Genomic DNA, 26,404 nt, shown 5'->3' on the forward strand with positions numbered 1-26,404 from the left:
CAGAGACTTCTGTGCATTAATTTTGTATCCTGCTACATTACCAAGTTTGTTGATTAGCTCTAGTCGTTTTCTGGTAGCGTCTTCAGGATTCTTTATGTGTAGTATCATGTCATCTGCAAACAGTGACAGCTTTACTTGTTCTTTTCTGATTTGGATTTCTTTTATTTCTTTTTCTTCTCTGATTGCTGTAGCTAAAACTTCCAAAACAATGTTGAATAATAGTGGTGACAGTGGGCAACCTTGTCTTGTTCCTGATCTTACTGGAAATGTTTTCAGTTTTTCACCATTGAAGACAATGTTGGCTGTGGGTTTGTCATATATGGCCTTTATTATGTTGAGGTAAGTTCCCTCTATGCCTACTTTCTGGAGGATTTTTATCATAAATGTGTGTTGAATTTTGTTGAAAGCTTTTTCTGCATCTATTGAGATGATCATATGGTTTTTATTCTTCAATCTGTTAATATGGTGTATCACATTGATTTGCGTATATTGAAGAATCCTTTCATTCCTGGGATAAACCCCACTTGATCATGGTGTATGATCATCTTAATGTGCTGTTGGATTCTGTTTGCTAGTATTTTGTTGAGGATTTTTTCATCTGTGTTCATCAGTGATATTGACCTGTAGTTTTCTTTCGTTGTGACATCCTTGTTTAGTTTTGGGATCAGGGTGATGGTGGCCTCGTAGAATGAGTTTGGGAGTGTTCCTCCCTCTGCTATATTTTGGAAGAGTTTGAGAAGGATAGGTGTTAACTTTTCTATAAATGTTTGATAGAATTCACGTGTGAAGCCATCTGGTCCTGGGCTTTTGTTTGTTGGAAGATTTTTAATCACAGTTTCAATTTCAGTGATTGTGATTGTTCTGTTTATATTTTCTATTTCTTACTGGTTCATTCTCGGAAGGTTGTGCTTTCTAAGAATTTGTCCATTTCTTTCAGTTTGTCCATTTTATTGGCATATAGTTGCTTGTAGTAATCTCTCATGATTCTTTGTATTTCTGCAGTGTCAGTTGTTACTTCTCCTTTTTCATTTCTAATTGTATTGCTTTGAGTCCTCTCCCTCTTTTTCTTGATGAGTCTGGCTAATGGTTTATCAATTTTGTTTATCTTCTCAACGAACCAGCTTTTAGTTTTATTGATCATTACCATTGTTTTCTTTGTTTTTATTTCATTTATTTCTGCTCTGATCTTTATGATTTCTTTCCTTCTGCTAACTTTGGGTTTTGTTTGTTGTTCTTTCTCTAGTTTCTTTAGGTGTAAGGTTAGATTGTTTATTTCAGATTTTTCTTGTTGCTTGAGGTAGGCTTGTATAGCTATAAACTTCCCGCTTATAACTGCTTTTGCTGCATTCCATAGGTTTTGGGTCATCGTGTTTTCATTGTCATTTGTTTCTAGGTATTTTTTTGATTACCTCTTTGATTTCTTCAGTGATCTCTAGGTTATTTAGTAGTGCATTGTTCAGCCTCCATGTGTTTGTATTTTTTACAGATTTTTTCCTCTAATTGATATCTAGTTTCATAGCGTTGTGATCGGAAAAGATACTTGATATAATTTCAGTTTTCTTAAATTTACCAAGGCTTGATTTGTGACCCAAGATATGATCTATCCTGCAGAATGTTCCATGAGCCCTTGAGAAGAAAGTGTATTCTGTTGTTTTTGGATGGAGTGTTCTATAAATATCAATTAAGTCCATCTTGTTTAATGTATCATTTAAAGCTTGTGTTTCCTTATTTATTTTCATTTTGGATGATCTGTCCATTGGTGAAAGTGGGCTGTTAAAGTCCCCTAGTATGATTGTGTTATTGTCGCTTTCCCCTTTTATGGCTGTTAGCATTTGCCTTATGTATTGAGGTGCCCCTATGTTGGGTGCATAAATATTTACAATTGTTATATCTTCTTCTTGGATTGACCATTATGTAATGTCCTTCTTTGTCTCTTGTAATAGTCTTTATTTTAAAGTCTATTTTGTCTGATATGAGAATTGCTACTCCAGCTTTCCTTTGGTATCCATTTGCATGGAATGTCTTTTTCCATCACCTCACTTTCAGTCTGTATGTGTCCCTAGGTCTGAAGTGGGTCTTTTGGAGACAACATATATATGGGTCTTTTTTTTGTATACATTCAGCCCGTCTATGTCTTTTGGTTGGAGCATTTAATCCATTTACATTTAAGGTAATTATCGATATGTATGTTCCTGTTACCATTTTCTTCATTGTTTTGGGTTTGTTTTTGTAGGTGTTTTCCTTCTCTTGTGTTTCCTGCCTAAAGAAGTTCCTTTAGCATTTGTTGTAAAGCTGGTTTGGTGGTGCTGAATTCTCTTAGCTTTTGCTAGTCTGTAAAGGTTTGAATTTCTCTGTCGAAAGTGAATGAGATCCCTGCTGGGTAGAGTAATCTTGGTTGTAGGTTTTTCCCTTTCATCACTTTGAATATGTCCTGCCATTCCCTTCTGGCTTGCAGAGTTTCTGCTGAAGGATCAGCTGTTAACCTTATGGGAATTCCCTCGTATGTTAGTTGTTGTTTTTCCCTTGCTGATTTTAATATTTTTTCTTTGTATTTAGTTATTGATAATTTGATTGATATGTGTCTTGGCGTGTTTCTCCTTGGATTTATCTTGTATGGGACTCTCTGCACTTCCTGGATTGATTAACTATTTCCTTTCCCATATTAGGGAAGTTTTCAAGTATAATGTCTTCAAATATTTTCTCAGTCCCTTTCTTTTTCTCTTCTGCTTCTTCTGGCACCCCTATAATTCGAATGTTGGTGCACTTAATATTGTCCCAGAGGTCTCTGAGACTGTCCTCAACTCTTCTCATTCTTTATTGTGCTCTGCAGTAATTATTTACACTATTTTATCTTCGAGGTCACTTATCCATTCTTCTGCCTCAGATATTCTGCTGTTGATTCCTTCTTGAGAATTTTTAATTTCATTTATTGTGTTGTTCATCATTGTTTGTTTGCTCTTTAGTTCTTCTAGGTCCTTGTTAAACGTTTCTTGTATTTTCTCCATTCTATTTCCAGGATTTTGGATCATCTTTACTATCATTATTCTGAATTCTTTTTCAGGTAGACTGCCTATTTCCTCTTCATTTGTTACGTCTGGTGGCTTTTTATCTTGCTCCTTCATCTGCTGTGTGTTTTTCTGTCTTCTCATTTTGCTTATCTTACTGTGTTTGGGGTCTCCTTTTTGTAGGCTGCAGGTTCATAGTTCCCGTTGATTTTGGTGTCTGTCCCCAGTGGCTAAGGTTGGTTCAGTGGGTTGTGTAGGCTTCCTGGTGGAGGGGACTAGTGCCTGTGTTCTGGTGGATGATGCTGGGTCTTGTCTTTCTGGTGGGCAGGTCCGCGTCTGGTGGTGTGTTTTGGGGTGTCTGTGACCTTATTATGATTTTAGGCAGCCTGTCTGCTAATGGATGTGGTTGTGTTCCTGTCTTGCTAGTTGTTTGGCATAGGGTGTCCAGCACTGGAGCTTGCTGGTCGTTGAATGGAGCTGGGTCTTGGCATTGAGATGGAGATCTCTGGGAGATTTTCGCTGTTTGATATTACGTGGAGCTGGGAGGTCTCTGGTGGACCAGTGTCCTCAACTCGGCTTCCCCTCCTCAGTGGCACAGGCCTGACGTCCGGTCGGAGCACCAAGACGCTGTCATCCTCACGAAAAAGAAAAAGGGAAAAATATATATATGTCGTTGCTCCCAAAGTCCACCTCCTCAATTTGGGATGATTCGTTTCTATTCAGGTATTCCACAGATGCAGGGTACATCAAGGTGATTGTGGAGATTAAATCCTCTGCTCCTGAGGTTGCTGGGAGAGATTTCCCTTTCTTTCTTTGTTCGCACAGCTCCTGTGGTTCAGCTTTGGATTTGGCCCCCGCCTCTGCGTCTAGGTCGCCTGAGGGCGTCTGTTCTTCGCTCAGACAGGACGGAGTTAAAGGAGCAGCTGATTCAGGGGCTCTAGCTCACTCAGGCCAGGGGGAGGGAGGGGCGCGGATGTGAGGCGAGCCTGCGGCGGCAGAGGCCAGCGTGACGTTGCAGCAGCCTGAGGCGCGCCGTGCGTTCTCCCGGGGAAGTTGTCCCTGGATCACGGGACCGTGGCAGTGGCGGGCTGCACAGGCTCCCAGGAGGGGAAGTGTGGAGAGTGACCTGTGCTCGCACACAGGCTTCTTGTTGGCGGCAGCAGCAGCCTTAGCATCTCCCGCCCGTCTCTGTGGTCCACACTGATAGCTGCGGCTCACACCCATCTCTGGAGCTCATTTAGGTGGCACTCTTAATCTCACCTCGCGCACCATGAAACAAAGAGGCAAGAAAAGGTCTTTTGCCTCTTCGGCAGGTCCAGACCTTTTCCTGGACTCCCTCCCAGCTAGCTGTGGTGCACTAGCCCCCTTCAGGCTGTGTTCATGCAGCCAACCCCAGTCCTCTCCCTGGGATCTAAGCTCTGTAGCCCGCCCGAGCCTCAGCTCCCAGCCCCTGCCCACCCCAGCAGGTGAGCAGACGAATCTCTCGGGCTGGTGAGTGCCGGTAGGCACCGATCCTCTGTGCAGGAATCTCTCCGCTTTGCCCTCCGCACCCCTGTTGCTGTGCTCTCCTCCGCGGCCCCGAAGCTCCCCACCTCCGCCACCCACAGTCTCCGCCCGCGAAGGGGCTTCTAGCGTGTGGATACCTTTCCTCCTTCACAGCTCCCTCCCACTGGTGCACGTCCCGTCCCTATCCTTTTGTCTCTGTTTATTCTTTTTTCTTTTGCCCTACCCAGGTATGTGGGGAGTTTCTTGACTTTTGGGACGTCTGAGGTCTTCTGTCAGCGTTCAGTGGGTGTTCTGTAGGGGTTGTTCCATATGTAGATGTATTTCTGATGTATTTGTGGGGAGGAAGGTGATCTCTGCATCTTACTCTTGCGCCATCTTGAAGCTCCTAATGTATTTATTTTATGCAATTAAAATATGTTTAAAGTTAAAACAACTAAATATTGTAAGTCACCATTAATATTACACCTCAAGTATATTTATAGTGGTTAAAAAAACTTTTTATTTAGATAACTGATTATTTCCTTATATTTGGGTTGCCATATATTCTGACATATATGCAGTTTTCACCAAGGAGGAGAATGTGCCTGGTTTCAAATATTCAGAGGAGAATTTACACTTTGATTTAGTGGGAATGGATATGTAACTGAGGTCTACAGTCTTAAATGCTACCATTCCCCAAGGAACTTAGGATTTATGTACAAGTGGTTTCATGCAGAGGCTTGCAAGAAACATATTCATGAGTTTAGGGTCTTCTTCATGAGGAAATTATATGGGAATATTAGTGTAATTTTCTTATCAAAAAAGAAGCTAAAGCAGATTCCATTATGTCATTGCTTTAGATAACAATCATCAATTATTGATCAGAATTTAGAGAAATTTCTCTTAGAAATGAAAGTACAGCACTCAGTTCTTTCTAGTTGCCTAGTTTTCTTATGAATCTTTTCTACTTTGGTATAGCACAGGCTAAAGAAAATATTTTCATGGGTTACTCGTTTCTCATTAAATTTATGATTATAAATGAGCTCTCAGTGCTGCCTGCTGGTGGATTTTGCCACTTTAGTAAGCTGGCTTTCCTACAGTGTTTCTCAGTCTTGTGGAAAGTATGCATCGTTTTTAAAGAAAACAATCTTGTGGTTACCCAAGGTTAACAGTGTTGATGCTCACATCACGAATATAGTGCTGACTACTAAGGTACAGCTCTTTTGGGTTCAGCATACCCAGACCTCTAGGTGCTTTATGATTCAATTCTTCCATCATAGTTTTTCTATTTCAACTGTTATGAACCTTTTGTGCAGCGAGCTGAGCTATCATCTGGCCTTCAGTTGTCAAGAATACATCATTTATATCAGTCTACCTTTGCTCTTTTCTCATTAGTCTACAACTGTTTAATTCAGACTTGCTTCTTGGTTATAAGGTCCAGAATATGCTATTATTTATGAAAATGTATTCAGAAACCTACAGAGATAATAGTTCTTATTTTGAAAATGTATATCATAACAACTGGGAAAAGACTGATACACAAATTAATCAAAGTTTAAAAGTAACAAAAACACATTACAGAAAATACAGGAAATAAGAGAAGAAGATACAAATCCCTCATAATTATAGAACCCTAACAGAGACACTGTTAGAGGACTAGAATTTCCGGTCTTCTATTTTTTCTATGCTTATGAGCGCTTTTAGATTTTCTGGTTATAATGCGTGTATCATTTCACATACCTGCTTTTCTTTCCAGGCTACATATAGGACAGCTGTCTCCATTTACCTTGCCTTAGGAGTAGATTAAAAAGCAACCAATATTTATTTACTTAATCTGTATGATTAGAATCCTGTAGATCTTATAAATTACAGTTGACCCTTGAAAACGAGGGGGTTAGGGGTGCTGACCCCCTGCACAGTTGAAAATCCCCAGACTGCTGTCTCTGCCTCAGAAATAAAGGAATTGATAAATGACCCACCCAAGGGCAGGAAGCTCAGTTTGGATAGAATTAGGACTCAAACTCTACTTCTTTTGATTCCACGTATTGTGATCTCTTGAACACAGTTGAACACATACTTTTCCCCACACTTAGTTTAAAGGTCTGTTAAATGAAAACACAGGTACTATATTTATTGAAAAAATTCATGTATAAAGTGGACCCATGCAGGTCAAACTCATGTTGTTCAAGGGTCATCTGTACATTTGGAGTACATTTATTTACAGAACCATAGTTGTATTATATCAATGTACATTTCTGTAGTTATCAAATGTTATAAAAAGAACACAGATATATTTTAGAACCAATAAGGTATGTAAGGTCTGCACTTAAACATCTTTATAATTAATTAATAATTAAGCACTATCATCTGTAAACATGTTCGTCAGTTGAATAGCATACATAACTTGAAAGGTTTCAGATTTTTAACTTGTTTGTGTATTTATAGCAAAAGAAGAGTTCACTGAAGCAGGAAACTACCTAAAAGGATGTGTTATCACAGGAATTTATTCTGAAGAAGATGTTTTGACACTGTAAGTCTGTTGGTCTTCTAATTTTAGGGAGGAAGAAGTTTGCAAAATAATTTATTGTTTGTCTTTACAAAGTTGATGAAGGAAAATAGGGCAGCAACATAACTAAATTTTTAATTTCCTTCTGGGAAGATCTAGGAAGTACTACCTGGCTATTTAGAATTTTTAGATATTCAAAATTCTTCTTTAGGCTAGATGCCCTCATGAGGCAACATTGGATTCATACTACTTCATCTTCCTATAAAAGTTTTCCTCTTTGGATTCTATTACCTGCGGTAAATTCTTTTCAGTTGTCATAGTTTTATGAGGAATTTTATTTCTTGAGTGTCTGGGTTTTGATTTGCCACCAAGGTCTACATAAAAATCAGTTTTTCTATATTTCTCGCAGAGTTTTAGGTGACGAACGGATAGTTCTACTTAATTTTGTTATTGCAGACGTACACTTAAGCAGTGCTTCTTTTAGCCACTTAAGTTGCTTTATTTGTAGAATTCCGGGCTCCTGTGAACTATCAAGTATTTCAGTTGCTGCGGAATGAAGGACTGAACTGAAAATTTGGAAATTATGAATACATAGCACGTTCTACACTTATGACTCCTCTTCAGCTGCACGTGGAGTTAATAAGCCCCAGTTTGTGTTTATTACCTTCTGACTATATTATTCCTCATTGTCATTTCTGAGCTTAAATCTTTCATCCTGAATACTGGTGACACATGCTTTTGATGATCGAGCTCCATGAAATCAGTGATTTTTTAAAAGTGAATACAAACTCCACATCTTTAGGGAATATGAGACCTGTTCACCTGACACATGGACAGTCACCCACTCTCTTCTAGACCAGTAGTTTTCAGAGTATGTTTCGTTTATAACCAACTGGTTATATTACCAACAGGTAATCTGAAAACTGGGCTTTCTACTAATGTTTATAATATTATAACGTCTATACTTTTGTTTTAGCATGAATTAAGCTTTTACATGATATAAATGTGACTACATCACTGGTAATTTCACACAAGACATTTTTTTCCTATTTAGTGATTTTCTTTTAAGTTTAGTTAGCAAAAGTAGTGGTAGGAGGGAGCAGATTTGGGCTCTGTTTCAGTGGAGAGAGCACAGACTCTGTATCTGGAATACCTCAGTGTGAATTCTGTCTCTGCTGTTTACCGCTCTTTCATCGTCAGTAAACAGAGGGTTATAGGGATGTTCTGATGGTTAAGGACTTAACTAGAAGCACCTGGTGTAGTGCCTGGCAAATAACAGGCCTATTCTCATAAATGCCTGTCTCCTTGGCTCAGCAGTTTGGTGAGCAGCCCAAAAAGTGGAGAACCATTCAGTGTGTTCCTAATCCTATTTGGACATTTTCTTGATGAATAAGTTGTCTAGAAATACAAATCTGGCTAGATTACTATCTGTTGCTTTCTTCTAATCTAGATTATCAAGGTTCTTGAACTTGCTCAGATAGCCTCACATAGAAGATAAGTTTGTCTGGAAATCGAGTTCTTTTTTCCTTAGTAGGGCTTCCCATTTGCTGCCTCCATTGTGACTTCTTGGCCTAACTGTTCATATTTTTGATGATTTGCTATATTTTGGCTGGAAATTTTAATACTACATTTCTCCATAGGTCAAATAAATATGCTGTAACTCTTCCAGCCCTGCTGCTTGCCAGACACAAAGAAGGCAAAATCGAGAGCATTTCATTAGCTAATGTCCATGCTCAAGAAATAGTTCAAATAATAACAAATGCATCACTGGAAATATTTGTGAGTATATTTTATAATAAGGATGTTATTTGAAATACGAAAATCTAGACCAGTTAAAGACAGTGTGTTTTAATACATGAGTTTCCAGCTTTTGTTGGCACAGGGCATGATGTGTTGTGATGTCAAGATTCATTGGGTTGCTCTGTTTTATTATTCACCTGTTATGCATACAGCTTCTTTAGTCCACTGCCAAAAGTTTACATGTCTTTGGATTATTTTTATTGCTGAGCTGCTTGTGGCTGATGGCCAGTTGAAGTACTCAATCTAGGCTGAAACTTGGCATAAAGCACATAGATTCCAGAGAGGAGACTTCTGGGCTTCAGATCCTTGCTTGTCTCCCTATTGGCTGTATGTAAGCATCCCTGTGCCTCAGTTTCCACATGTGTAAAATGTAGGTGATAGTAGCCCCTGCTGCAGAGCGTTATTGTAAGGACTAAACGAGATGGGTGTTCAGTGCTCTGTGTACAGTGTTTGGCCCCTGGTAAACACTCAACAAATGTTAGCTGGTATTATACCATTTTAGAGCAAAATACTGTCTTACGAAAGTCCTTTTCCGATGCTTTGTGTAATAATGGATTCAGGGGCCCAGCAGATGTAACCTGCATCTCTTGATTTTGGTTGTTTTGCATTAATATTAACTGTAGCTAGAATATTATAAATTTATGCTTTTGTACCTTTCTAAAGTGCCATAGGGGCACTATTATCAACTGTAAATACTGAACGAATATCCTCCTGTTACTGTTTTGTGTCATGCTGACCTAAATGATACTACATTTTAGGCTCAAAGAAATGAATGTATTCTTTAAGTTTTTTGTGACCTCAGTTCTATTGCCTCCCCTCCCCCAATTAAAGTTACAGTTTATAATCAGTCAAATCATTAATATTTTCAGGATGTGGTTTTCTAAATTATTTATAAAGTAACATTTTTGTCTTTAATGACATTATTAAATGACTTTCTTTAGCATATACATAGTGTAATATTTTTGGAATTATTGTAAGACTTTAGCTTTTTTTTCCGAGATAATACAGGAAAGTATAAAGAAGAAAATCAGAATAAACCATAACTTCTTTCACCAAGTTTAAATTTGGGGATATATTTTCCCGAACTTAAAAAAAAATTCCATGTGTATATATGTGTTTATCTTTTTATATTAAGGGATATTTCCACCAAGAAATAAATATTTGCATATTAGTTTTTAAATATTGGCATAATATTCTGTTGTACTAATAAACCACAATTTATCTAATTTTCTGATTATCTAATTTTAAGATGCCTTTGTTTTGTTTTGTTTTATTCTGGGACCATCCTTATAGATAATCTTTGGGTGTTGCTATGACTATGTACTTACGGTAAATTCATAGAATTTGAATTGCTAGTCCAAAGGGTAGGCACATTTTGAAGGCTTCTGACATTTATTCCTGTCTCGCCCAACAGAAGATTTGTATCATTTTACTCTTTAATCTTTGCCTAACTGCTAGATAAAAATAGGTATCTAATTGTTTTCTTTAAGATTATATTCTTTAAGGCTGAGAAACTGTGGGCAAGCTTAACAATTATCAATGTTTATAGTTAAGGCAAATTTACAACGTTTTGGTTTGCAGTGTTCAACTAAATAATGAACAGCTGTAATAATATTTATTTTGCTTTTAGTTACGATCTTTTCATAAATTCTAAAACCTTCAAGTGGTTATTAAATTTCTCAGTGCTGCTTTGTGTTGGAGCTTTAAGTCTAGAGCATCAGTGACTGTGTACAGTAGCCAGCTAGCAGTAATCTGTCTCCTGGCCTACACCTAGTTACCAGAAGGACTTTGGATCCTTCCTCTGGATAGGAAAGAGGAGTGGATGGCCGGATGGTTAACATTTTTTACATAACATCGAACTTTTATTTTAATGAACCTGATGACAAATTAGTCCAGGTAAATAGTGCCCAAATGTGAAATACATGATAATTTGCTATGTAAATATCATAAGTAAGCAATGATATATCCAAGGCTGTCACACTTAGAACTATTTGTTAGGTAATATGTTTAGCACTTTTCTCAGATACATGGAGTTCCTTTTAATGTTCTTATTATGAATAAGTTAAGAATATCAGAACCCACACAATTATAGTCTCTTACGTACTCAAATAGCCAAAGGTCACCTTCCAGGGACCATATCTGATGACCTTTTCTGTTTCTCCTTAACCTCTGAATAGCAATCAAAACTCTTGATTGTGCTTTTCCTTCTTAAAATTCTCTCCTCCTTTGGCTTTTGCAATTCAATCCTCTCTAGGTACACTTTCAACCCTCTGGCCACTCTAGAATTACATCTTCAACGCTTTTTTCTTTTTTTGCTATGTTTTTCTTTGGAGACTTTATCTATACCCATAACTTCTACTGTCATACCAGCTGATGATTCCTAACTCTGTTTCTAATCATAACCTCTAAACTCACACAACTCTTACTCTTTCTTTCCTGACTTAGGAAAGAGCAGTGCCTGTCACTACCTTGTCTTTCCACAAATTCATATTCCAGTTAGTCATCTGAAACAGGCCTAACCGTGTCACTCATTTGATACAAAATCTCAGTATTCCTGAGAGCTAGAAAGCCTGTGGAGTCATTTTCCCATCTGGTTTGACAGCCACATTTGCCTCTTGCCTGCCTAAGTCTGGTATGCTTCACTCTCACTGTTCCCCAGATACTCTGCATGCCTTAACATCTGTCTGCACCCTCATGATGCTCCCTATATCTGGAATCCCCGCTCTAAGTGCACACCTCTATCTATCAAGGTCTTATTCCTTATGCAAGGCCCAGATCAAATACCACTTCCTAAAATCACCCATGAGCTCCCCTAACTTGTTTTTTAGTTTTAATTTAGAACCAATAGGTTTCCTTAGTGTCACACATTAATTTTTTTCTTGGATCACAGCAGTTTGTATACTTCTTTCCTTCTCTTAACTATGAACTCTTTGAGGGCAGGGTAAGCACCTTAATTCTTTTTGATTCAGTACCCAGCATAAGATCTTGAAGTTCTCAGTAAATTTTTGAATTGAGCAGTGATGGCTCCATTGCACCAGCTTCGTCAAATCCATTCTGCTGGCTTGATGAGATCTGTCAATTTTAGGAAGGGGACGTAACTCATGTAGAAGAGAAAAGATGATAGTTAATACAAGAATACAACACAGGGGAGTTTGGAGAAGAAGGGATCTAAGATTTAAATCATGAAAGAGGAAGGTGTGAAAAGAGGATTTTTAGTGTGAAAGAGAAAGAATTTAAAGAAAAATGAGAGTTGGCAGAGGAAAGTGGTTTTGAGAACTAAGTACGGAAAAGTACGTGCCAGAGTTTGGTGTTTGGGAATGAATCGGAGGTGGTTGGCACCATGAAAAAAATTGTTCATTTGGATTTCTAGTGTGATCCAATGAAATGGGAAGCTGGTGAACAGGATGCCTGAGCGCTAGTTTCATTCAACTCTTCCTCCTACTTAGCTGTGTGACTTCAGCAAGTCAGTTTCTCGTCTTTGGTTTCCTTATCTGTCAGCAGGGGATTAGTTTTATGATATAGGAAGATTTAATCCAGCTCATAAGTACATCCAGAAGATGAATTAATAGATGTGGTACTAAAAATGGAAAATGGTAGAAGACTTTAATATTCTAAGTCACTGCTATTTTCTTTTTTAAATTTTTATTGGAGTATAGTTAATTTACAATGTTGTGTTAGTTTCGGGTATACAGCAAAGTGAATCAGTTATACATATACATATATCCACTTTTTAGATTCTTTTCCCATATAGGCCATTACAGAGTATTGAGTAGAATTCCCTGTTCTATACAGTACATCCTTATTAGTTATCTATTTTATATATAGTGTCACTGCTATTTTTAATCCTGAATATGTTAACTTTGTTTGTTACTCTTTCAATTCTTATTAATAACAGCCTAGACAAAGTTGTCTTCTACAAATATATAAAAAACATTGTTCTCTTTTAATTAATAAAAAGAATAAAAGGGTAAGATTTCTTATTTCTTACTAAATTTTTTCATTGTTATTTTAAACCCCAAAGAAATAAGAGACTTTTAAAATTTGTTTTAGCATATTATTGAATTACTTTAATTATGCTAAAAACTCATAATTTTGAAACAAAGCAAGATTTTATTAATTTTTAAGTAATCATAGATGTTAAAAGATTATATCTTTAAAGCTCAGCTTATGTTTTTTTTCAAAAATTTTATAAAGATATAACAAGAATTTTATTTGTCATGTGTATGTTGGCTAGTCTGATCCAGATTTTAACATAAGAAATTATTAGAAGTGCTACATCCTTGTAAAACAGGGAGCTCCTTTAATTTGTTTTCAAATTCTATTAGTTTAATTTTGAAAATAACTCATTCTTAAGACAAACTGGGTTTAAATTTAAAAAACTCTTGAGATTCATAGTTATTAATCAGTATAGCAAAATCTCCACTTAAATGAAAATGTTTGAAATACATTTTACAAACTAAAATTGCAAGAGTGATTTGAACATTATTTTCTACTTTATACACTATAATTCTCCATTTTTCTTGGTTTGTTTTAAACAGCCAGAAATCACTGTGGAAAATCTTCCCACTTACTTAAGACTTCAGAAACCATTACTCATTTTATTCAGTGATGGCAGCATAAATCCTCAGCATAAAAAAGCAATGTTGATGCTGCTGAAAGAGAAACACTTGGATTCACTTACCCCTTGCTGGTTAAATCTGTAAGTATATATTTTTTTATTTTTTAATACGTAAAAGGTAAAGAAAGTATAATTATTATTAAATTTTCATTAGGGAATGAAACTCTACTTGTGGAGTTATATATTATGGGACCAATGTGTATGTTATCATGATATTTTAGTAACTAAACTCCCTCAGACTGTCTAAGATGACGTTGTTTTAGACTGAATTCTGTTTTACAGTAAATTCTTTTTTTTTTTTTTTGCTGTGTGATTTTTTTTCCAGCTTTATTGAGATATAAATGACAAATAAAATTGTAAGATATTTAAAATATACATTGTGATAATTTGATATATGTATACATTGTGAAAAGATTCTTCCATCTAATTATTTAATACATCCATCACCTCACATATTTGTTTTATATATATAAACTTTTGGGGGTGGTGAGAACATTTAAGTTCTACTCGCTTAGCAAATTTCAGTGATACAGTACAGTATTATCAACTATAGTCATCATGTTATACATTAAATCCTCAGACCTTATTCATCTTGCAACTGAAAGGTCTGTATTCTTTTACCAATCTCTCCATATTTCCCCCACCCTGTAGTCCCTGACAACTTGTCTACTCTGTTTTTATGAATTTGACTTTTTTTTAAGCTTCCACATATAAGTGATACTACTATGTAGTATTTGTCTTTCTCCTTCTGGCTTATTTCACTTAGTATAATGCCCTCAAATTCCATCCATGTTGTAGCAAATAGCAGGATTTCATTCTTTCTCATGGCTGAATAATATTCCATTCTCTAAGTCTGTTTCTGTTTTATAAATAAGTTCATTTGTATCATTTTTTTTAGATTCTGCATAGAAGTGATATCATATGATATGATATTTGTCTTTCTCTGACTTCTTCCCTTACTTTGATAATCTCCAGGTCCATACAAGTTGCTGCAAATGGCATTATTTCATTTTTTTAATGGCTGAGTAATATTCCATTGTATATATGTGCCTCATCTTCTTTATCCACTCCTCTGTTGATGGACATTTAGGTTGCTTCAGTGTCTTGGCTATTGTAAACTGTGCTGCAGTGAACATTGGGAGTGCATGTATCTTTTTGAACCATGTTTTTCTCCAGATATAATATGCCCAGGAGTGGGATTGCTGGATCACATAGTAGCTTTATTTTTAGTTTCTTAAGGAACCTCCATACTCTTCTCCATACTGGCTGTACCAATTTACATTCCCACCAACAGTGCACAAGGGTTCCAGTTTTTCCACATCCTCCCTAGTGCTTGTTATTTGTGGTCTTTTGTTGATAGCCATTCTGACAGGTGTAAGGTGATATCTCATTGTGGTTTTTATTTGCATTTCCCTGATGATTAGTGATGTTAAGCATCTTTTTATGTACCTTTTGGTCATTTGTATGTTTTCTTTGCAAAAATGTTCATTCAGTTATGTCCATTATTTAATTGAATTGTTGTTTTGTGATTGAGTTGTGTGAGTTCTTTAGTTATTTTGGATATTAATCCCCTATCAGATATATGATTTGCAAATATTTTCTCCCCTTCTGAATGTTGCCTTTTCATTTTGTTGGTTTCCTTTGCTGTGCAGAAGTTTTTTAGTTTGATGTAGTCCCACTTGTTTATTTTTGCTTTTGTTGCCTTTGTTTTTGGTGTCATACAGTAAATTTTTAAAGATAATAATTTTTCTGATTTTAAAAGTAATGGATGTTCATTGAGGGAAATTTGGCAAATACAGAAAAATAAACTTTGTGTTATTTTGGCATTTTTCTTTAATTCCTTTTTCTGTATTTCTGTATTTTAAAAATGCAGCCTAAAACTTTACAGAAAATTATCAGTGCATTTACCAACAATATTTCCTGGTATATTTTCTAGATGTGTGGCTTGTGTTATTACATTTAATGTCTCTGAACACAGTTCACATATTTAGATACACTATCCATTGTTCAAAGTCATCAGATGAAAGACATTTCATTTTTAACTCATTGGAAAAATTACAAAAATGGGGCAGTGTACACTTTTGTTGTGAAGAGTTCACTAACAGTACAGCCTACTACTTGAAACAAAATTTTCCCAGGTAATTATCCTTGTAGCTATCTCAGAGTGAAATAGTCCTTTCCATTATGGGGAATGTGCTGTATTAGGAAAAATAGGTGTCTTAAACTTGTGGTTTCCTTGTATGAATACTTTAAAAAATCTTTTTAATTTGAAATTAATCCTGAGGAAAGAGACAATTTTATTTGGAAAAGGGGTATTTATTATTAGTATCTTGTTATTTTATAGTTTTGTAGCCATTTAATTTTTGAGCTGACATGTGATCAGATACTTGACTAAACTTTGGAAGGAACGTATTGATTGTATTGAGACAAAATTGACAAGCCTTTGGACTATGTTTTTCATTAAAACTCATTGGTTGCCTTTTTTCTGCTAAGAGAAATACAGTAAGTACCCTATGTTAAAAGAAACTTTTTATGCCTCTGGTTACTAATAACATAGTTACAGACCTCTTGATTTTTAGGACATATTTTCATAAAATAAACTTCCTCGCATGATACTATATTTAAAGGTTTATATGTTTTACAAACTGTTGTTCTTGTTATTTTATTATAGAAAGAAATATTAATTAACGTGTTCAGTTGCTCCCTTTTATAGGAAGAATACTCCCGTGGGGAGAGGAATCTTGCAGGCATATTTTGATACCCTACCTCCCCTTCCTCTTCTTGCTGTGGTAAATCTGCATTCAGGCGGCCAAGTATTTGCATTTCCTTCAGACCAGGCTATCACTGAACAGAACCTTTTATTGTGGCTGAAAAAATTAGAAGCAGGACTAGAAAGTCATATCAGTAAGTTTCCTGTTTTAATGTGCACAATTTTATATTTTGTTTCATGGATTTTTTTAAACTTGAATTATCGCTCATGGATGCTAGAATGAGTTGAATTGTAATGTTTGTAAGTATTCTAAATATTAATACGCTGATAGCATTGTCCATGGGACAGTCTCCTATATGGTAGGCATTACTACCCACAGAAAATAAGTGTCATATGAAATTTAATAATAATAGCTAACATTTATTGAATGCTCAGTAGGTGTCTGGCTCAAAGCTACGTGATTCACATGCATTATCTCATTTATTCTCACAAGAGTCATAGGAACTATCATTACCTGTAGAAGAGTTAAGTAACTAGTTCAAAGTCGTAATTAACCAGTAAATGAGGAAGCTTGGATTTCAACATGGCTCTGTTGTACTCCAGAGCCAGAATTTTGAACCACAAGAAAATAGATCTTGACCCAGAATTTATAATGCTGGCTTACGACATGCCATACTCCCTATTTTTCTAAAACCTATCTGGATTTATACCTGTGGTATAGATGTGTATGTTAGTTTATATACAATTGTGACAACAACAGGCCTGTTGATATAATTTAAATTAGTTAACATGTAATCATCTAGATCATTAGTCTGTTGAGGAAATAGTGTGAAATTTGATGTAATGAAAAGTTTCCTAAGGTACTTCTGAGGATTTTGTTATTGAAAACCAAATGAACTATATTATAATAACATTTTGACACTGTTCATGACCGAGTTCTGAAATAAGGGTGTGTGTGTGAATATATATGTATACACACTGTGAATATATATATATATATATATATACACACACACACACACACACACACACAGTTTTATATATTTATATACACACAGTTCTGGTATATAAACTCCAATTCAGTGTTACACTGTCTCTCAGCCAGCATGCATTGTGTGAGTCTGTCATTATGTATATTTATGTATATTTAATCAGATTCTTGAATTTATTTGTTTTAAGTGCCAATCATTGCAGCATACCTGTTCTTCCCAGGAGGTCTATCTACTTCATTTCTGTTAAGTTAGGCAGTTTTAACTAAATTATTGTGTCTAAATAGTCTATAAAAGGTATTTGTATATTGAAATGTAATTCACATACCGTAAAATGCACCCTTTTAAAGTATACAATTTGATGGGTTTTTTGGTATATTCACGTGGCTGTGCGACCATCACCACTACTGAGTTTTAAAGCATTTTCATCACTGCAAAAAGAAACCCTATACCCATTAGCACTCACTCCCCATTCTCCCCTCCCTTCATTCCCTGACAACCACTCATGTACCTTCCATCTTTATGGATTTGCCTAATCTGGACATTTCGTATAAATGGAATCATACAACATGAGGCCTTTTGGGTCTGGCTTCTTTCCCTTAGCGTAGGCTTTCAAGGACCATCCATGTTATAGCATGAATCAGTAGTTCATTCCTTTCTATGGATGAATAATATTCTATTGGATGGATATACCCCATTTTGTTTCTCCATTCAGCAGTTGATGGACATTTGCATTGTCTCCACTTTTTGCTATTATGAATAATGCTGCTATGAACATTCATGTACATGTTTTTCTATTATGTACACAGATAGCATATGGCAGTTGCCCCACTCTCTTGAATACAGCATCTTTGTAACAGGTTTTAAATTGGGAAATTTACATCCTCCAACTCTGTTCTTCATCTGCAGGATTATTTTGGCTTTTCTGGGTCCTTTTAGATGTATATATTTTTAAGTCTTAATTTTCTGAGATAATTTATTAGTTTTAACATTTTCCTAGGATATGTAAAAAAGTAATTAAATTGACTATTTTGTCTTCCATAATCTGAAAGAAGCCTTTCTATGGTTGTTATCACTCAATGTTGGCTTCTTCATTCTAGCCACACAACATAGGGGTCCTTTCGGTTGTAGCTCTTGAGCTCTTCAGATAGTCTATGTTCCCTTCTCTATCTGCATTGCTATTTTATAGAAGCAGTTGAGTGTTGTCATTTTGCAGTTGCTGTGACACAGAGGCCTCGGGGACTCTAAGTCAGATAGGATTATATGTAAGTCGGGCCAGAGTACCTCTCCAACTGAATTGCTTTAAAAAAGGTCGTGTGATGTTCAAAGACACAGAAACCTGAGCTTCTGACCCAGCCTCCTTGATTACTAACTGTGGTTTTAGGCAAGTTTTTTCTTTGTTCCCTCCTTTACAACTATAAAAGGAGACTAATAGTTCCTACTCTGACTACGTCACAGTTATTTTAAAAATCAAAATTAAGTATGCGAAGTCATACGTTTTCAAGTGTAAAACCTAAAGTGTTATTATTCTTCATGTAAAGATCCTTTCCTACAAGGAGCATCCTTGGGGGCTTTGATTCCTCAACTCAAACCATTACTAGAGGAAAGAATCAGAATTATTCTTCTGAGTTTCCTGAGAGACTGGTATTTCTTCCATTGCAATTATGTTAATACCTCTGGTTTCCATTACTTCTTTGTATCACTGCTCCTGATCTGAAGTTATTCCTGCAGCCTCTGGGAATAGGAAAGAAGCAAAAGTCCATGCAGGACTTTTCTGTATTGGGACTTGTCTTCTGTGCTGCCAGGACCTGCTCTCACCACACCTTGGGAGACAGATCTGAGACAAGGGATGTTGCAGCCACTCTTAGAATAGCCTGAATCTGTAACGTGGTGCCACCAGTCCCTGCCTCACCTTGCTTGCTGCACATCTTAATTCCTGTGAAATTGTCACCACTGGCTATTCTTACTTGAGACTTACACTTAATTTTGGTCAAGTTCTCTGACCTTTCTAGGCCTTGGTTTTCTCACCTATAAACTGGGATAATAATTGTACTTTCCTCATAGGGTTGTAAGGATTAACTACATAATGCCTGATATATAGTAAAGCCTCAATCAGTGTTGGCGATTATTATTATTATCATTACTAATTTGATAATAATGTCTTTATTGACCATATGTGATGAGAATACAGTTTTATTTGTAACTGAAAACATTAAGATCTTTATAGAGTTCCTTCAGGAAATAATTAGCAGAATTAGGATGTCCAGTTTCGGGCATTTTGTCATCATCTCAGACCACTAGGCTGCAGTGTTTACCTTAAAAAATAAATACTGCTAAATCTTTGCTGTGCTTTAAATTGGACTTAAAGATGCTTTATCTGCATATTGCAAAGTATAGTTATTCTTACTTCTTACCTAGTCATTATATTCAAGAAACTATTTTATCTGTTTGTCACTTTTGAGTCTGCTAACCTGACAACACTGTAATTTGAAACATCAATTACAAGGGTAGCCTAAATTTAATACCCTGCTGATGTACCATGGATTTCATATAATTGAGTCTGAGTGAAGAAATCATATATCAATAAGTAGAGTATAGATATACATATATATTGATGCAGATTTTCGTTTGTGCTTTAATCTACTCTAGGAAATTAAAGTTTCTTAAAATGTCCTAAGCTTTTATTTGATTTATGAGAGATGCTAAAGTTTTTATTTTTGAGCATTACTTTCTTTTCATGTACCAGTGCATAGATTCTTTCACTGGAATTTATTTTTTAAATGTTTACTTTACACATTTCCTTATATATAGTTTATTTCTCAAATAGTATTTCAAATAGCCAACTAAACTCTGAAATTGTGTGAAATCTGTTTTCTAAATGGAGAAAAGCTAGTTTATCTCATATATATGTTGTCAGCGTAAATTCATTTTCTTTTTTTAATGACCAATGTTTTAAAATAATGTTAAGATTCACTGCCGTGATTCCAATCACTGTCTGTTTATAGTAGTTGATTCCATAGCAATTTTAAATGATTTCTTGCCTATAATTATTTTTATAAAATGTACTTTTTTTCATCAAGTATGTGCAAAGGATGTTAATCAAATCTTCCAAAACAGAAAATGCTTTAAAATGTAAGGAAATACTTGTCTAAATAATAAATCTCTATGTATGTTCCAAATTTTTTTCCTGAAATGTTTCATAGTTATAGTTCTTTGGGATAAAGACAGGGATAGTGAGGGAAGCAAGAGACTTCTTCATTTTAACTTGTCCCTGGCTGTGTGTAATCTCATTACACATATTGCTATTTTTTAAAACCTCAACAAGGGTTAACAGGCAGTGAGATTATGGACCTTTTGTGTTTTTCCTATTAATACTTATCTTTATTTAAAATAGAATAGCTTGTAAATGTAATATATGAAAAATGTCTAATAGTGACAAATGTATCAAGCTTCTTAGATAATGATGATAATAAAATATAGCTTTGCTCAGATAAGGAAAACTGATAAGACCTTTACTCCTACAAATATATTTTGCAAAATAAAACATTTTCTAGTATATTCATGTGATGAGATTTTATATCTGTTCATCTTTAAACCTTGATTCTGTCTTTCTTCCAGAAATTTTACCTGCTCAGAAATGGAAACCTCCTCTGCCTGCTTATGATTTTCTAAGTATGATGGATGCTGCAACATCACAGCATCCTACTAGGAAAGTTCCTGAGTGTATAAAAGAAACTGATGTGCAGGAAAATGACAAAGAACAGCCTGAAGATAAATCAGCAATCAGAAATGAACCTACTGGAACACTGAGAAAAAAGCATTGGAATAGAAGTAATTGGTTTGAAGAAGCCAAAAAACAATTCAGGCATGATAATAAAGAATTATGATGCTCAAAAGTCAGCTAATTTCATAGGGCTGTGGAAAGCTTTCTGAAGTCTTTTTGGCTTATTTGATAGACTTAAGAATTTATTTCACTAAAAAGTAATACTATCTCACCATTATTCAACATAGTTTTGGAACTTTTAGCCACAGCAATCAGACAAGAAAAAGAAATAAAAGGAATCCAAATCGGAAAAGAAGAAGTAAAGCTGTCACTGTTTGCAGATGACATGATACTGTACATAGAGAATCCTAAAGATGCTACCAGAAAACTACTAGAGCTAATCAACGAATTTGGTAAAGTAGCAGGATACAAAGTTAATGCACAGAAATCTCTTGCATTCCTATACACTAATGATGAAAAATCTGAAAGTGAAATTAAGAAAACACTCCCAGGTACCACTGCAACAAAAAGAATAAAATATCTAGGAATAAACCTATCTATAGAGACAAAAGACCTGTATGCAGAAAATTATAAGACACTGATGAAAGAAATTAAAGATGATACAAATAGATGGAGAGATATACCATGTTCTTGGATTGGAAGAATCAACATTGTGAAAGTGACTCTACTACCCAAAGCAATCTACAGATTCAATGCAATCCCTATCAAACTACCAATGGCATTTTTCACAGAACTAGAAAAAAATTTTTCACAATTTGTATGGAAACACAAAAGACCCTGAATAACCGAAGCAATCTTAAAAAGAAAAATGGAGCTGGAGGAATCAGGTTCCCTGACTGCAGACTATTCTACAAAGCTACATTAATCAAGACAGTATCGTACTGGCACAAAAACAGAAATGTAGACTAATGGAACTGATAGAAAGCCCAGAGATAAACCCACACACATATGGTTACCTTATTTTTGATAAAGAAGGCAAGAATATACAATGGAGAAAAGACAGCCTCTTCGATAAGTGGTGCTAGGAAAACTGGACAGCTACATGTAAAAGAATGAAATTAGAACACTCCCTAACACCATACACAAAAAATAAACTCAAAGTAGATTAAAGACCTAAATGTAAGGCCAGACACTATAAAACTCTTAGAGGAAAACATAGGCAGAACACTCTATGACATAAATCACAGCACAATCCCTTTTGACCCACCTCCTAGAGAAATGGAAATAAAAACAAAAATAAACAGATGGGACCTAATGAAACGTCAGAGCTTTTGCACAGCAAAGGAAACCATAAACAAGACGAAAAGACAACCCTCAGAATGGGAGAAAATAGTTGCAAATGAAGCAACTGACAAAGGATTGATCTCCAAAATTTACAAGCAGCTCAATATCAAAAAAACGACCCAATCCAAAAATGGGCATAAGACCTAAATAGACATTTCTCCAAAGAAGGTATACAGATTGCCAAGAAACACATGAAAGAATGCTCAACATGATTAATCATTAGAGAAATGCAAATCAAAACTACAATGAGATATCATCTCACACCGGTCAGAATGGCCCTCATCAAAAAATCTAGAAACAGTAAATGCTGGAGAGGATATGGAGAAAAGGGAACACTCTTGCACTGTTGGTGGGAATGTAAATTGATGCAGCCACTATGGAGAACAGTATAGAGGTTCCTTAAAAAACTAAAAATAGAACTACCATACAACCCAGGAATCCCACTACTGGGCATATCCCCTGAGAAAACCATAATTCAAAAAGAGTCATGTACCAAAATGTTCATTGCAGCTCTATTTACAATAGTCAGGACATGGAAGCAGCCTAAGTGTCCATCGACAGATGAATGGATAAAGAAGATGTGACACATATATACAATGGAATATCACCCAGCCATAAAAAGAAACGAAATTGAGTTATTTGTAGTGAGGTAGATGGACCTAGAGTCTGTTATACAGAGTGAAGTAAGTCAGAAAGAGAAAAACAAGTATCGTATGCTAACACATATATATGGAATCTAAAAAAAACAACAACAAAACGGTCATGAAGAATCTAGGGGAAGATGGGAATAAAGACACAGACCTACTAGAGAATGGACTTGAGGATACGGGGAGAGGGAAGGGTAAGCTGGGACAAAGTGAGAGAGTGGCATGGACATATATACACTACCAAACGTAAAATCGCTAGCTAGTGGGAAGCAGCTGCATAGCACAGGGAAATCAGCTCGGTGCTTTGTGACCACCTAGAGGGGTGGGATAGGGAGGGTGGGAGGGAGGGAGATGCAAGAGGGAAGAGATATGGGAGCATATGCATATATGGGGATATATGTATATGCATAGCTGATTCACTTTGTTATTAAGCAGAAACTAACACCATTGTAAAGCAATTATATTCCAATAAAGTTTAAAAAAAAGATACAAGTTACTAATACCAAAAATGAAAGAGGAAACATCACTACAGATCCTATGGATTATAATAGTATATTAAAGGAACACTATGAACAGCTCTCTGTCCACAAATTTGATTACCTAGATGAAATGGACCAATTCCTTTAAAGACAATCTGCCAAAACTCACACAAGAAGAAGTAGACCATCTGAATAGGCCTACAGCTATTAAAGAAGTTGAATCAATCATTAATAACCTTTTAAAACAGAAAGCACCATGCCCAGATGTGTTCAGTGGGGAATTTTATCCAACATTTAAAGAACAAATTATACCAATTCTTTGCAATTTATTCCAAAAGATAGAAGCCAATAAAATACTTCTAAACTCATTCTATGAGGCCAGCATTACTCTAATATCAAAACCAGTCAAAGTACAAGAAAACTATAGATCAACAATGGGCCATGAACATAGATGCAAAAATAGTCAACAAATTGAATCCAACAATATACAAAAAAAATTATGTACCATGACCAAGTGGGATTTATCCTTTGTAGGCAAGGATGCATCAACATTTGAAAATCAATTAATGTAACACATCACATCAACCATCTAAAAGAGAAAAATCATGAACATGTGAATAGATGCAGGAAAAAATATTTCACAAAATTCAGCACCAATTCATGATTAAAAACTCAGTGTCAGAGACTGGACATGTGGAAGGCAAGGATTATATGGGAACTCTCTGTACTTTCTGCTCAGTTTTGCTGGAAATCTAAACTTGCTCTAAAAAATAAAGTTTGTTAATAATTAAATAATTTTTAAAAAACAATACTAAATCATTTCAAGTTTCTAGACCAGTGAGGTCCAATAGAAATATAATGCACCATTTCATGTAATTTAGAATTTTCTGTAGCCCCATTAAAAAAGTAGAACTGAGCAGGTAAAATTAATTTTAATATATTTCACCCAGTAAGTATATCCAAAATTGTTCAGTTAACATAAAAATGATAATTATTTTACATTCTTTTTTTCATATCAAGTCTTCAAAATCCAGTGCATATTTTACAATTGCTACACATCTCACTTCAGAGTAGCTACATTTCAAGTGCTTGTTAGCCACATGTGGCTGGTGACTATGGTATTAGACAGCTCAGCTCTAAACAATAACTGGCATAATTTACTTAGTTCTAGCCACAATACATTTTAAACTAAAAGATGAATGTAACTCTAGTTTAATCACAATTGATTCCACAATGGAATCATAGAGCTGGCAGTTATATTTGTCTTATTGTAGTCATGATGTTAAAAAACAGTGTTTCTTAATCAGGGAAAAATTTTGCCCTCTCCCCTCCGCCCCCAGAGGACATTTGGCAATGTCAAGAGACATTTTTTAATTTAGTTTATTTATTTTAACATCTTTATTGGAGTATAACTGCTGTACAATGGTGTATTCATTTCTGCTGTATAACAAAGTGAATCAGCTGTACATATACATATATCCCATATCTCCTCCCTCTTGCATCTCTCTCCCACCCTCCCTATCCCACCCCTCTAGGTAACACAAAGCACTGAGCTGATCTCCCTGTGCTATGCAACTGCTTCCCACTAGCTATCTATTTTCCATTTGGTAGTGTGTATATGTCTATGCCACTCTCTCACTTCGTCCCAGCTTACCCTTCCCCCTCCCCAGGTCCTCAAGTCCATTCTCAAGAGACATTTTTGATTGGCATTATAGGGGTGTTACTGGCATATAATGGGGTTATTAGAGGCCAGGGATGCTAGTAAACACCCTACAATGCATTGGACAGCTCCCCTGCCCCCCAACAAAGAATTATCCTGCCCAAATATCAATAGTGCCAAGGTTGAATAACCCTGTGTTAAACTAGTCCGTGGCAAAATGGTAAATTTACTTTTATAATATTTTCAAAAAGTAATGAAATAACCCTAAAAAGGATGCAGAGTAAGATATATATATATAATATATATATAATATACTGTTATATGTTATATAATGATTCCCTTATATATTGTTCAAGGGTCAACTGTATATTTCATTGTAACATAGATTATTGCTCCTCCCAGCACTCCTTCCTAGATGTTTTTCTTAGAGCATGTAATGTGTATTATTTCAGTTCTCAGTTGTTTTTATTTCTTACTTGGGAGATATGAGAGTGAACTCTATAGTTCTTAGTAATAAAACATCGTCAGCCTAACCATTAACTACAAGCATGTAAAAACATGAAATCAATTAGTCATCGTACCATAGCCAGCAATTTTGACAGTTATTAATATGTGTTCTTTCAATAATTTTAAATAAAGTATCTGGATTTCAGGCTACCTTTAAAAGCTTCTTTTGGCCTCTATCATGCCCTCTATTGGACCACTTTCCCTGTATCAGTTGAAGTTCTTTGGTTGCAAGCAACAGAAATTCAACTTTGGTTAACTTAAGCAAAATGAGAATATTGGGTAAATCACAGAGTGAAGCTATGCTTTGAAAAGCTAGGAACCAAAGCTGTTTTGGGATCTATGTAGCAGGAACTAACAGTTCAGTAATGGATCAGTTCCAGCTGTTTTTCTGTCTTTCATGACTCGGAGTCCTGGGAATGTTGGCTAGGTGAACACTAGGCACTTTAAATGTCAGCCCTAACCAGACTTTCACAATACAGAAGAGGTGAACCTCACAAGAGAAATCTAGATTCTGTTTATTAGAAAAAGGGAGAGTGAATGTAGAGAGGGAAAAAAACAACAAAGAAATAGAAAATCTATGAATCCTCAAGACTCCACTTTCTGTTCTTCTACCTAGCCTTTGTTTCCTTTTCAGGTGTTTCTACCACATCCTCCTGTCCATTTTTAAGACCTTCAAAAGCCCTCTCTCTACCCCTAAGTGGTTGTAATTTTCCTATATATCTCCCTGATTCTCTATAAGAGTTGGTGGCCTGTGCATATGTACATTCTGTATAACATCTCATTCATCATGAGTCAGATTCTTTTACCCCCTCCTGACTCACCTATGCTGGAACGTAAACATCCTTGGTCCATTGTTTCCAGCCCTTGTGATGAAATATTCCATGAACCATTTTTCAGAATTCCTAGAGTTTATTACCCAAGCTTATGCTT

General features: G+C 35.7%; 1 protein-coding gene across 3 annotated transcripts in view; it reads left to right on the top strand.

Moving 5' to 3' along the window:
- TXNDC16 (thioredoxin domain containing 16) overlaps positions 1 to 25,633 on the top strand; it is a 115,805-nt gene extending 90,172 nt beyond the window's left edge. For all 3 annotated transcript variants that reach the window (XM_033851147.2, XM_073800462.1, XM_073800461.1), the window contains 5 exons: positions 6,936 to 7,020; positions 8,637 to 8,775; positions 13,335 to 13,495; positions 16,128 to 16,318; positions 20,732 to 25,633. In XM_033851147.2, the coding sequence (XP_033707038.1) occupies positions 6,936 to 7,020; positions 8,637 to 8,775; positions 13,335 to 13,495; positions 16,128 to 16,318; positions 20,732 to 21,000 (845 nt within the window). In that variant the 3' untranslated portion in view covers positions 21,001 to 25,633. The remainder of the gene's footprint in view (positions 1 to 6,935; positions 7,021 to 8,636; positions 8,776 to 13,334; positions 13,496 to 16,127; positions 16,319 to 20,731) is intronic.
- The last annotated feature ends 771 nt before the right edge of the window (positions 25,634 to 26,404 follow it).

Source organism: Tursiops truncatus, chromosome 2, assembly GCF_011762595.2.
Source record: "Tursiops truncatus isolate mTurTru1 chromosome 2, mTurTru1.mat.Y, whole genome shotgun sequence".
Taxonomy (NCBI): Eukaryota; Metazoa; Chordata; class Mammalia; order Artiodactyla; family Delphinidae; genus Tursiops; species Tursiops truncatus.